Consider the following 13,824-nt stretch of genomic DNA (forward strand, 5'->3'; position numbering starts at 1 on the left):
ACTGTTCTTCAAAAGTGGGAAGCTGCTGTAATAGTGCCAGACGAAACAACAAGGGGTGCAAGCCCCCTCCATGAAAAACACGACCACACCATAGCACCACTGCCTCTGAAATTTACTGTTGGCAGTATACACACTGGTAGATGACATTCAGAGGGCATTCGTCATACTCACACCCTGCCATCGGATCACCAGATTGTGTACTGTGATTTGTCATTCCATACAACATTTTTCCACTGTTCAGTCGTCCAATGTTTGCGCTCCTTGCACAAGTGAGGCATCATTTGTCATTTCCTGCGTGATATGTGGCTTATGAGCAGCTGCTCGACCATGAAATCCAAGTTTTCTCACCTCCTGCCTAACTGTCATAGTATTTGCAGTGGATCCTGATGCAGTTTGGAATTCCTGTGTGATGGTCTGAATAGATATCTGCCTATTACACATTACGACCCTTTTCAACTGTCGGCGGTCTCTGTCAGTCAACAGATGAGATTGGCATGTAAGCTTTTATGCTGTACGTATCCCTTCACGCTTCCACTTCACAATAACATCAGAAACAGTGGACCTTGGGATGTTTAGGAGTTTGGTTATCTCACGGGCAGACGTATGACACAAATGACACACAATCACCTGACGACTTTCGAAATCCTTGAGTTCCTCGGAGCATCCCATTCTGCTCTCTCTCGATGTCTAATGACTACTCACATCACTTATATGGAATACCTGGCAATAGGTGGCAGCACAATGCACCTAATATGAAAAACATATGTCTTGGAGGATACTTTTGATCACATAGTGTATTCCGCAAGTCACCGTACAGTGCGCGGTGTAGGGTACGCTGAACCGTACTTGTCATTTCCTTTCCTGTTCCACTTGTAAATAGAGTGAGGGAAAAATGTCTGTCTGAACGCCTTCTTATGAGCCCTAATTTCTGATATCTTATCTTCATAGTTGTTACGTGCGATATATGTTGGTGGCAGTGGAGGTGTTTGGCATTCAGCTTCAAATGCTGATTCTCTAAATTTTCTCAATAGTGTTTCTCAAAAAGAATGTCGCCTTCCTTTCAGGGATTCCCATTTGAGTTCCCAAAGCATCTCCGTATCACTTACACGTTGTTCGAACCTACCAGTAGCAAATCTAGCAGCCCGTCTCCAAATTGGTTCAGTGTCTTTCTTTAATGTGACCTGGTGCAGATCCCAAACACACGAGCAGTACTCAAGTATAGGTCACACAAGTCACCTATAAGCTGTCTCCTTTAGAGGTGAACCACTCTTTCCTAAAATTTTCCCAATAAACTGAAGTTGACCATTTGCCTTCTCCGTGCCACAGTTTTCACATTCTCGTCCCACCTCATATCGCTTTGCAACATTACGCCCAGATATTTAAACGACTTGTCTGTATCAACCAGTATACTAGTAATACTGTATCGGAACATTACAGGTTTTTTCTTCCAACTCATATGCATCAACTTACATTTTGCTCCAATCCACATTTAGGACTAGCTACCATTCGTCACACCAGCTGGAAATTTTGTCTAAGTCATCTTGTTTCTTTGTGCAGTCACTCACAGGGTGTATACGATCTGGGAAAAACCCATGGATTTTTTCATCTGGGAGAAAACCGGGAAAAACCTGGAATTTTTTAGAATTCTGGGAATTATTCATTGTTCTAGTTTTCTGTTAAATTTTTGTAATTTTGACTGGTAAGAATGATAATCTAACGAAGGAGATTACTGTACCCCACTACTGCAGAATAGTACTTCAAAAATGAAATGTAAACGAGAGGAAAAAACAAAAATAACTTAAATTGCAAAGAAAATGTGCCATATACAACAACAATACACAGTGCTCATGCAAGCGTCTGCCAACTGCAAAATGTGTCAAAGCCTTAAGGAGGACTATGCAATGCTTCATAACAACAAACTTCCTCCGCGAGCGTGAAGTCACAACTGTTTACGTTAGATTAGTTTTAGCAGTTACAGGCGGGCTCATGCGCGTGCGCAGTTGACTTGCATTTGAGTGGTAGATTCTCCCGCTTCTGGCTACAGGAATGTGGCTGTTGGCTGTGCAAGCAGTCACAACAAGCGGCTAGATGCTACCGGGAGAAAAGGGGTGCCAAATTCATATTCTTGAGGAAAAAAACTTGTTTCACAAAGTGCCTAGCATCCAGTGCACGTTTGTCTATCGTTTATTCATATGATTTTGCAACACTTCCCTGTTGGTTTTTGAACATTTTTGAACACATTTTAAGTTGATTTCTGAATGAATCATAAGTTGATTTTTGAATGCATGTATAGTGTAAGTGATGTATCTGTCAGGAGAATCCTCGTCACATCTAGAAATAAACTTTCCGCAGACAGAAGGGGACGGGGCTATATGAGCTGAGCGGAGTAAAGCTGAATGGATGAATGCCAATTGCTGTCTGTTTACATGGTTGATTGGGTTTGCGAATGATCAGCATTGTTATAATTACTAGCGAAATCCATAGATTCAGACTACCAGAATGGAAATAAATGACTGACAGGAATAACAAGTGAGAAAGATTATGTATTATCTTCTCGGTGTATCCAAAAAAATGAAATTTTGATAGAAGATTTTTGGCCAGATCACTACACTAGTAAGAACCAGTAGTACAGTCCCCTGCTTGCAGCCGCTTAAGTTCTATTCTGGAAGTAACGCGGAAAACGTGTTGTACGAACATGTAATAACGCCTAACCTGAAAATAATCACAGGATGACTAAACCTTTGATTCTGGCAGGGTTAGTGAAGTTAATTGGTGAACAGAATTTGACAATAATGAGAATAGCTACAGAATTGGTGATGACAAGATTGTTTGTTAGAACGAGGAAGGAGAAGAAATGGGGATATAAAAATTTCGTAATACTACTTTTCTATCTCATGCTTGAGAAACTGGTGCATATGAATGAAATGTGAAACAGGAGGCCTAATAGGCATTGGATATTGGTACTTTGTGAATTATATTCTGTCATGTTATAAAAATGGCCATTTGTGCCAAAACAGTCTTGGTTATTTGGCGTGTGTTACAAAATTGCTGCCATATTAGAAAGGCCTATTTTGTTTTATCTAGCAGACAGTGACAAAATAGATGTAATCAGATCGAGAAACCACACCAATCTTGGGTATTATTTGTGTTAACAGCTTTTTCAATATTAGATAACGACATTTCGATTTTTCATATAGCAAAATGTTTGATGAACTTTGATGAGTTAGTAGACTTTTTCGCAGAAAGGAATGCACGCCATGTAAAGCTGTAGCAAGATTAGAGAGAAAAAATGCTAAGAGCTAAGGATAGAAGAAATGTGTAATTTCTTGCTTATCTCTTGTCTTTATTGGTTTTATGTATCCTATATTTAATTTTATGTTACACAAAACAGCAAGTTATTAGCTAATAGGCAATAAAGAATTCAGATTTTCTTAAGAGTTCTTGTTCTGCCGATTACAAGTAATCCCATCTGCTATTAATTGCGAGATTTTTTTTAAAGAGGGGCAGGCTGTCAAATCGGCTGACTGGGAGCAGGAGAGGCACCACAGGACATTTCAATTTCCACTGTCCTGAATATATTTTGATGGTGTCCATAACAAAATATACACATTTTAATATCACAGAGCAAAATACAGTGACACATCGGTAGAAGAATCCTTTATGAAGAGGCGTGGCCGTGCACTTTGGCGTACTTAAGACCAAGTAATATGTGTTACATTTCCTCAAACACACGTTTTATGTTTCAGACTTTTCAGAAGGATGTGCACTACAAGATGAACATGTTTTTGAAAATTAGATTTTTTTTTTTTTTTAACTATTGACCTGGTTCGCAAATATCGTAGATCTGGAACTGATGTGCAGAGCAGTCTGAGTTATAGTGGGTAGTCTCCACATGACCCGTGTTTACATTTAGTGATTTCACTGTTTCCCCTTCGTTTACTCGCATGTCAGATGAAAACAAAATGGATATCTGTGGCCGGGAGCTATCAAGTGAATTAAAATACATTCACATAAATACGGAAGGCTAAAATATGTCATTAGTTTCAGATTTTACTTTATTTCCACCTTTCTGACAGTCATGCATCAATCACCTTGCAGAACAATGAAGTGATTTTTGTCTGTTTACTAAAGAAATTTGACTTTTATTAACCTTTTCTGCAGAGGCAGTCAATGTATTTGAAACGAAATGTTTAATTCCACAGTACTGGCTAGTTTCAACTCTTCGCTGCATTTAAAGTGCACGTTTTCATTTTCTAGCATGTATGGCATTATGTCATAATAAAGAACCAAACATGATATAATACAGTATGGATGCTCCAAGAAAATTTACATCCCGAAAATCACACTGAAAAGCTTAATATCAGGTCAAGGTCTACTTCATTGGGAATCTGGACATAGGAATGTGCACTTAAGTATGCACTTTAAACGTGCACGTTTTGATATGGTTCACAAAATTCTGATGCTCTTGGAGTATCCTCTGATGTCTTGTTTCTTTTATGACGTAATGTATGATCTTTCAATGTTTTACACGTACATATATAAGGGCTTCCTACATCATGATAGCTGTGCAAGCGCGGTGTCACCTGTTATCTGCGCTCTCTGGCAACTGCTGAAATGAACCTATTTCTAACAGGTTCCTGGAAAATATTACGAATAGTGGTTTGAAAAGGGTTACTTTCAAAGTAAATATCCTTTTATGTAAGTTGAATTATATGCAAGAATGTACCATGAATTTATTAAATCACAGAGCGTTTGACTCTGATTTAAAAATCAACTCTTTGATGAGCCATTTAGAAGAATTTTGATCCCTGAAGATCAGACATTTATATCATTATTAAAAATTTTACTGGCACATTTGTGTGATATTTCTTATAAGTGTAACACGCACAAAAAAAGATCAACATTATATGCGAAAGCTTAGCTTCTCTTACAGCTTATTAACCTTCGAGACCAATATTATATGTGAAAGCTTTTCTTTTCTTGTAGCAACAGTATGTATATTACTTTAAACTATTAACTTCCCCTGTTTGTGTGTTTGTGCTACTTAACACTGATGTTGCTGTTGGCTGACTACATCACGTGTCCTATACTCTGAATATCCGCTGTCATTGGCTGGTGACATCACGTGACATGAGCTATGACTGGCTTACAAAAGTGCATCACAATCTCGATTTCAATGATTCAGAAAGTAACGTGTGATGTTTGGTGGAATTCCAATTTATTCTTTCGTAATACGAAAATACGCAGCCTACATGTTGCTGCGCATCAAAGATATTTCCAAAACGTGTCTTTTTCCCTGAGCTTCGTTTTCTAAAGTGCCGGGAAATTCTACGCCCATGTATAAAACCATAACCATTCAAAGGATTGATAAGGGAAAATATACTGGCACTCAACATGGAAAAAGCATGTTTTCACCCGGGAGAAAGTGTATTTTTAACCGAGAAATCCGGGAATTTTTTTTCCTTGTCTACCTATACATCCTGCACTCAACTTCGACATCTTACTATACAACATGGCATCATCAGCAAACAACCGCAGATTGCTGCCCACCCTGTCCGCCAAATCATTAATGTATATGGCGGATAACAGAGGTCCTGTCACACTTCCTTGGGGCACTCCTGATGATACACTCGTTTCTGGTGAACGCTTGCCATCGAGGACAACATACTGTGTTCTATTATTTAAGAAGTCTTCTAGCCACTCAAATATCTGTGAACGTGCTCCATATGCTCGTACCTTCATTAACAACCTGCAGTGGGGTACTGAATCAAATGCTTTCCGGACATGTAGAAATATGGGATCTGCCTGTTGCCCTTCATCCATAGTTCCCAGTAAGTCATATGAGAAAAGGGCAAGCTGAGTTTTGCTTTCTAAAACCATGGTGATTTGTGGACATAAGCTTCTCAATCTTAAGAAAGTTGATTGTATCTGAACTGAGGATACATTCAAGGATTCTGTAGCAAACAGGAGTTAGAGCTGTTGGTCTGTAATTTTGTGGTTCCATTCTTTTACCTCTCTTATATACTGGAGTCACGTGCACTTTTTTCCAGTCGCTTTGGACTTCGTACTGGGCGAGATATTCACAATAAATGCAAGTTACGTAAGGGGCCAATGTTGTAAAGTAATCTTGGTGAAATAGAACCGGAATTCCATCCGGACCTGGTGATTTATTTGCTTTCAAATCTTTCAGCTGTTTCTCTACGCCAGGTATGCTTATTACTATGTCTTCCATACGGGAGTCTGTCTGCTGCTCAGATGACAGTATGTTTGTGTGGTTCTCCTGTGTGAACAATTTCTGGAAGATGATATTTAAAACTTCGGCTTTCGTTTTGCTTTCTTCAGCTGTCACACCAGACGGGTCAGCAAGGGACTGAATGGAAGCCTTAGACCCACTTAGCAATTTTACTCATGACCAGAATTTTTTGGGTTCTCTGCCAGATATTTTACTATGATGTGACAGTAGTAGTTGTCATGTGCTTCATGCATTGATCTTTTCATGGACGCATGAATCTCTCTCAGCATTCGCTTGTAGTCGTTTATGCATTCTCTTTTGAACTGAGACTGCAACACCCTCTGCTTCCACCGAATTTCGTTGTTAAACCATGGTGGGTCTTTGCCATTTTTTATCCACCTATTAGGCACATGACTCTCCACACCACAATTTACAATCTGCTTAAACTTTGTCCATAATTCCTCTACAATACTCGGCAGGTTAAAGTCACCTGCAACTAGTATTGCATGATCTGGGTTTTTACGCGCTATTGACCATAGACATTCTTCGAATAACTCTAGAACTACCACAGCAGAATCGGGTGGCTAGTAAAAACATCCACCAATTAACTTTGTTTCAGCTACACCTGTTATGCACGGCCAGATGACTTCACTGTCACACTTTCAACCTCAGTGGAGACACTGTTTTTGTCAGCTGCAGTGGACACTCCCTCTCCTGTGGCCTCTAATCTGTCTTTCCAATATACCATGCACAACTCACTAAATATCTCGGAGCTTTCCAATTCAGGTTTCAGTCAGCTCTCAGTCCCAAGAAAAATTTGAGCGTGAGAACTTTCCTGGAGGGCAGTAAATTTGGGAACTTTATTATGAATACTTTGACAGTTTACTGATGAAATTATGACAGTCAAAGTGTCTTTATCCTGAACACCATTTGAATTTCATTTCTGCATATTGACTGTCAAGGGTTCTTCAGAGCCCTTAAAATTACTGCCTATCCTAAGAAACCCTCATGTTCACTCCACAAGTTCTCTGCTACCCGAGTACTTGCTACCTTTGTGTAGTGCACCTCTGATCTACCAATGGGAGTACTACAAATCCCCACAAGGTAACCCAGGTCTAGAAATCTGCAGCCGAGACCATCACAGAGTCGACAAAGTCTTTGATTGAGACCGTCCACTCGGCTTCAAACCAAAGGATCCCGATCAACTCTGGAAAAAATGTTGCAGACTGCGAGCTCTGCTTGCACCCCGTATTCAAGGCCAGCAGTCTTCACCACCTCCTCCAGCTGGCTATACGAACTGAAGATCGCCTCAGAGCCCATGTGATAGGCGACGTTGGCACTAACGTGAGCCACAACATGCAGACAACTGCACCCTGCACACTCTGTAGCCACAGGCATGTCTGCCTCCACATCTCGGATGAGTCCCCCCAACAGATGTATCGGATGCACATTGGCTTTTGTTCTGGCCCTGAACGCTATTTGCCTAAGGGGCTCCATAACGCAGCTAACATTGGAACTTCCAATAACTAGTAAACCCCTCTCCCTGTGTGCCTGCTCAGACCCTGTTGAAGGAGCAGCCACCTGTCCACTCACAGGGTGAATGTGTGAGGCCAGACGGCCAGTCTCAACATTGGATCTTCGTCTCCGGCAACGTGAACTCATTCTCACCTGCCACTCACCCTGCTGTGAGGGCAGATCCACAGCATTGGATGCACTGGGAGGTACCTCGGAAGCAGAGCCTGTGCGAAAAACAAGTGACACCTGAGGTGTTCCATGCAACATGCCAGATTCTTCACCAGTTCTACCCCCCACCCCCCAAGGCAGCATCCTGAAGGTGACTGATCATAGCCAAAAGCACATTAAGCTCTTTGTGACATGCAGGCAGCACTTCCTGCAACTGCACACAGCATGCACACATCCTTGCCATCTTAGTAAGACTAACTGAAGATGTGAACTCAAAAAGCAGACAATCCTAGATATACAACTTGCTACTCTCCCTGATGTGTCACCTATGGACCCTGATGCATTAATGAGCTATGTAGCTGGCTGTTCAGTGAGCAACCATTGCACCACAGACTGAGTGGATTTACACATCCAAAGATTAAAGACTAAACCTCTTAAAGCAGAGAAACATGCATGGAATTTAGTGATTTTACTTTGAGGAAAACGCAGAAAAAGATAAACACTTAACTTGCCGCACTGTAGACATATTTGCAATGCAAGTTTAACACACTATTTTATGTATGAGTTTGAACTCTAAAATTTAGTTTTGTGTGAAAATTCTCGTGCTACAGGGATTTAATTATTTATTTAGCAGCTTTGGATGTATATACAGTGCGATCCATGTAAATCTGACCTACTTTAATGAGTTATATAACATTTGAACCAGTAGTGGGACACATTTGCAATTTTGGGAAATGATAATACACAATTGAGACATCACACAAACACACACACACACACACACACACACACACACACACACACACACACACACACACACACACACACACACATCACACTGGTTACAAATTGCACGAAAACATTAGACATATGACACATTAAGAACTGTAGTGTCTACGGATGTCTCAAGAAAAATGGGGCCAGCAATCCTGGAAGCTGACAGCATGGACCACACTCCAATCTTTTTATCGGGCAGTGGTGTTTAGTGCATGATATGGGGGCCTACACCAGCCCAGTATTTGCTGCTTTGTTTGTTGATGTAACTGAAGGATGGAACCATGCCTCACCTGTAAACCACGTTGTGGGCAGAATGTCTGGACATTGTATGAGAAACTCCTGAAACCATTGACAGTAACACATTCTTTTCTCATGGTCTGTTTCTTTTGGATCTGCATCATGTACTCTCTGTATTGTCACAATGCCATTTTCTTCGCATCTCTCTGACGTGCCATATGACATGCCTGCCATCTGGCTCAATCAGTGCAATGATTTCCTTGGAAAGTTCTCCAAGTGTCTTCTAGCCTTATCACTAACCACTGGACTTTGTGATGGTCTGTGTTTACCACTGTCACTGCCTAGTGCACCAGTTGTCTCCAGCTTCTGTACAATCAATAAAATTGTTGCCTTTGTTGAAAAATTGCACACACTGAATTCTCTTCAAAATGCCATTGTGTTGTAACCAGTCAGTCTGTCTTCATGTCATACCAGCCCACTCATCTAATATAGGGTGCCTAGGAAGCTCTTTTCTCAGATAGCTAGACATCAGTTTAAGCAAATCTTATTAATGGAGTTTATTACAGTAAATTAAATAGACAATACTTAACTTGGCATATTTACAAAGATGGGCTGCAAGCAATTGGTGACATGCAAATAATCAGTGTCCTTCAATGTGTACAGTTTCCATGCAAGCAAATAATAACAGTTCACAAGTCACTGGTATATAATTTATATCACAGCTTGTCTTCGTATAGGGGCCGCTCCTGTTGTGGTGTTGTCCTAGTCAGCATACTATTGGCTGACGTTGTCCCACAGCCCTCTCCGCTGTATCGTTCCAGGCCGATGTGCCAGTGCTTGATGGTATGCTGGAACACTTTCAATATATTTTCGGAATAAAAACCATCTCTTGAAGTGTGTACTGCATATTTCTGCCATCTGAAGACTGTGAACGATTCACTAGTTTGCTCGTTATTGTAATGCAGCCTGAACTACACACTCTCAGACTTCACAGACCATGACCAACGCGGCTATGAATGAACTATCAGTAGCTGAGCAAATGCATCATTATACCAGACAGAGGGGATTATGTCCAGAAACAATAATCAACTTGCAACAGCATGTTGTACTTCTGATTCTCCCAGAGCTACTGAGATCATTAAAACAGCTTTCCCATTTTTACAAGCTTTTGGAGGGAAACCACAAGTTGTGATATGGTTGTGAATAAAACGTGACCCAAATATCGAATAAATTTCCTTTACTTTACGTCTATGGTCACAATTTTTTTGTCATCAGACTACCGGTTTCAGTCTCTAGTGACCAACTTCAGATCTGTTTTATAAAAACATGTAGTAATGTACTGCAGCCATAGTGGCATCATCAAATGTTAAATGCCACTATGACTGCAGTACATTAATATATGTTTTCATAAAACAGATCAGAAGATGGACATTATAGACCAATGACAAAAATTTGTGACCATAGACGTAAAGTAAAGGAAATTTATAATTATGACCCATTCAAGTAGCTGAGGTTTATATGGGTCAGATCGGTTATCAGTTCAACACACTATTTACATCATGGTATATCATTTTTAAGTACAATGGCATCATACATAGTTACACATTTTATGTCTCCTGTACAGTCTACCTATACATTTTGTTTCTGTTCTATCACACGTAAGAACACATATCTTGAATTTACTACCTATCTGTCTATGCTTATTTTAATTCTATTGCATTGGATGCATATTTCCTGTTTTTTTGCATTTAATATGTATTCATTGACTGAATAGAAATGATTTTCTGTGAAGAATAATTTATTGCTTCAAGCTAATATTTAAAATATGAAACAGTAAACAAGTGTACAGTTTTATTGTCATATAAGCGGTACTTCTTTCAACTTTAGCAGTGTTGTGCTCTGGAACTCATAACTTTACACTGTTTCTGGCAGCATGGCTATCTATATCTTCATTTTTATTGAATTTGTTTTATGCCCCCATCCAAACAGTAGAATTTTTATTCCATAGGTCATGATACCATTACAGTATGAGAAATATCCCATTCACATAGCATCATTTGTTACTAGTGGTTAGTGTTTTGGAGAACAAATATAGCTGAACTTAGTTTGCTTGTTAGGATAGCAATGTGGTCTTTCCATAGTAAATAGTTATCTGTAGTGACCCCAAACTTTGCATACTGAACTACATTCATATCCTTGTTATTGCAATGGCTGTGTTGTTAAGAAGAATGATGCAGTGGTTCTTAGACATGCTTGCATTTCTGAAGGGACAGGCACTGCAGTGACTTCACCCATTATGAAATACATGAAATGTATTCTCAGTATGAATTTAAACAACCCTCTGTGGCTACTGCAGCTATTATGAAATGCATGAAATATGTTCTCAGCTGCAAATGTGGTCAACCATCAGCTGTATAAAGAAATGTCGACAATGAAAGCTTGTTCTGGACTGGACTCGAGCCCGGATATCCTGCTTTGTTTGAGTGGTCATGGCAACTGTTTCGGCTATCTGTGAACTACTCACAACTATACCCACACTTCCATATGCCGTTGTTCGTGCGTCACGCCCTGTACTAGTACTCACATTATGTAATTCCCACACAGGAGAGGAGATTTTAAGTGAATGTTGCTGCCTGCTATTAGTGGATAGACACAGTATTGCTGTGCCTTTGTTGTTAGGGAGAATATTGCATTTATCTGCTGATATCAGGCAGTGAGTTTCAATTAAAATGTCCTCCTCTGTCTGAGAATTACATAATGTCTGTACGAGTATACAGTGTGACGAAGGAATGACGACGTGTGGACGTTTGGATCTGGCTGTGAGTCATGCACGGATAGCCAAAACGGTTAAAGTGACTGCTTGCGTAAAGTGGAAAGTCTAGGTTCTAGTTGCGGTCTGGCACAAATTTTCATTGTTGTCCTTCCCTTATACAGTTGATGGTTGTTCATATTCGCAACTGTGAATACATTTCATGTATGACATTCATATCCAGTTCTTGTAATTGTGGCGATTTCTCTATTGTTCATCATTTTAGTTTTCTCTTTATTGACAATTAGCCTGTTACTTCCTAGCTATTGAGGGATAGACTCGTGTAGGTATCATTTTGCTTTTTTGCTATGGTATCATGTAAATTTGTGCCAATGGTTATGCTAGTGGTATCATTTGCAAAAAGGTATCATTTTACTTTCAGCATATATTGTATATATCTCCAAATACAAAATGATTCTGAATGAAAGGTCACCCCCCCCCCCCCCCCCCCGCCCCTCACCCCCGCCTTGTTCAGTAAGGAATTACAGAAAACATGTAGACACATACTACATTTATTTTGAAAGCTTACAAATGGTCACCTTTTTACAGGTAACTGAAGGAGACTATAAATGTACCAGTACACAGAAAACAAAGCCAGATAAAGATCTCCCTTAGTCAAATACTGATGCCACTTAGCCCTCCTGACTGGAATTTCCACAAAATCTCCAATGTCACTACCACTGTCATGGTTATCTTGTATTCTTTCCATAGTACACAGTTTTCTCTCCCATCAAATGGATTTGTAAGCTAATGCAGATCAGTAGGGGGGAACCCCACATAATGTTTAAATACGGCATCGGTAGTGTGCTGCTTGACACAGTCACGTTGATTAAATATCTGGGCGTAACGTTGCAGAGCGATATGAAATGAAATGGGCATGTAAGGATTGTAATAGGGAAGATAAATGGATGACTTCAGTTTATTGGGAGAATTTTAGGAAAGTGTGGTTTGCCTGTAAAGGGCACCGCATATAAGTGCAATGTATTCTTGAGCGCTGCTTCAGGGCAGATGAAGATGCTTTGGGTACTCATATAGGAATCCTTGGAGGGAAAGAGATATTCTTTTCGAGAAACACCATTGAGAAAATTTAGAGAACTGGCATTTTAAGCTGACTGCAGAACAATTCTACTGCTGCCAATTTACATGTCACATAAGGACCACTAAGATAAGAGAAATTAGGGCTCATATGCAGGCTTATAGATAGTCAGTATTCCCTCGCTGTATTTGTGGAGGGAACAGGAAAGGATGTTATTTATTAATGGTTTTTTGTTACTCTTGATATTAACTCTTAGTTATTTCTTAAAGCAATTATGTTTTGTTGAGTGTGCTTGATATTGTTCATATCAGACATCCGTTTGTTTGTCTAGATATAGCTTAAGCATAAAACAACACCTGAAACACTTAGAGGAACTATCCATCTAAACATACAGTCAGGGTAACCTCTCACCTCTTCTCTTATCTCCTCCTGCCTGTTACTCTTACCTCCCTTGGGAAGGAACTCTCAGTTTCAAATGCTAGTCTAGTTTTATGTACTTTTATTTGTATGTGTTAGTCACACTTTGAATTTCGCTCCATCAGGGTATGTACTGGTCAACTGTTTGGCCTTCTTGTAATTTTATTTCCTGTGGTGAATTTTCCTTTTGATACAATTAACCATAATTCCATTGTTTGTATCCCAATACTATGTTACGTCTAACTATTGTATTCACATTTTTCTTCCTTTTGTCTCCTAGACAGCACTGATAAGCCCAACAGAAGAACAGTATGAGCTTTTGCTGCAGAAACTCAAAGAAAGGATTGGCAATGGAAGAGGAGAGACAATATTTGAAGTTGGCATTGGTGAAGGTAACCTCATGAAAGAAATTTTTCTTACAGTGGAAACTTTGTAACCTGCATCAGTAATTATATTTTGTTGAATTCAGCTTGGCAGATGACAGGTTGTACCATTTATATTCAGTTTAAGCTTAGTAAGGACTTAGTGATTTCATGTATCTTTTGTGTCTGGCACAGTTTGCTGCAAATTATACACGGCCTCACAAAAAGGGTGAAGCATCCAGAAGGTGAGGAGGAAATGAAATGCAACTTC

General features: G+C 39.8%; 1 protein-coding gene across 2 annotated transcripts in view; it reads left to right on the forward strand.

The window, feature by feature from the left end:
• LOC126166778 (GTP-binding protein 1) overlaps window positions 1-13,824 on the forward strand; it is a 153,248-nt gene that overhangs the window by 7,529 nt on the left and 131,895 nt on the right. For both annotated transcript variants that reach the window (XM_049920430.1, XM_049920431.1), the window contains exon 3: window positions 13,472-13,583. In XM_049920430.1, the coding sequence (XP_049776387.1) occupies window positions 13,472-13,583 (112 nt within the window). The remainder of the gene's footprint in view (window positions 1-13,471; window positions 13,584-13,824) is intronic.

Source organism: Schistocerca cancellata, chromosome 1 (genome assembly GCF_023864275.1).
Source record: "Schistocerca cancellata isolate TAMUIC-IGC-003103 chromosome 1, iqSchCanc2.1, whole genome shotgun sequence".
In the NCBI taxonomy this organism is placed as follows: domain Eukaryota; kingdom Metazoa; phylum Arthropoda; class Insecta; order Orthoptera; family Acrididae; genus Schistocerca; species Schistocerca cancellata.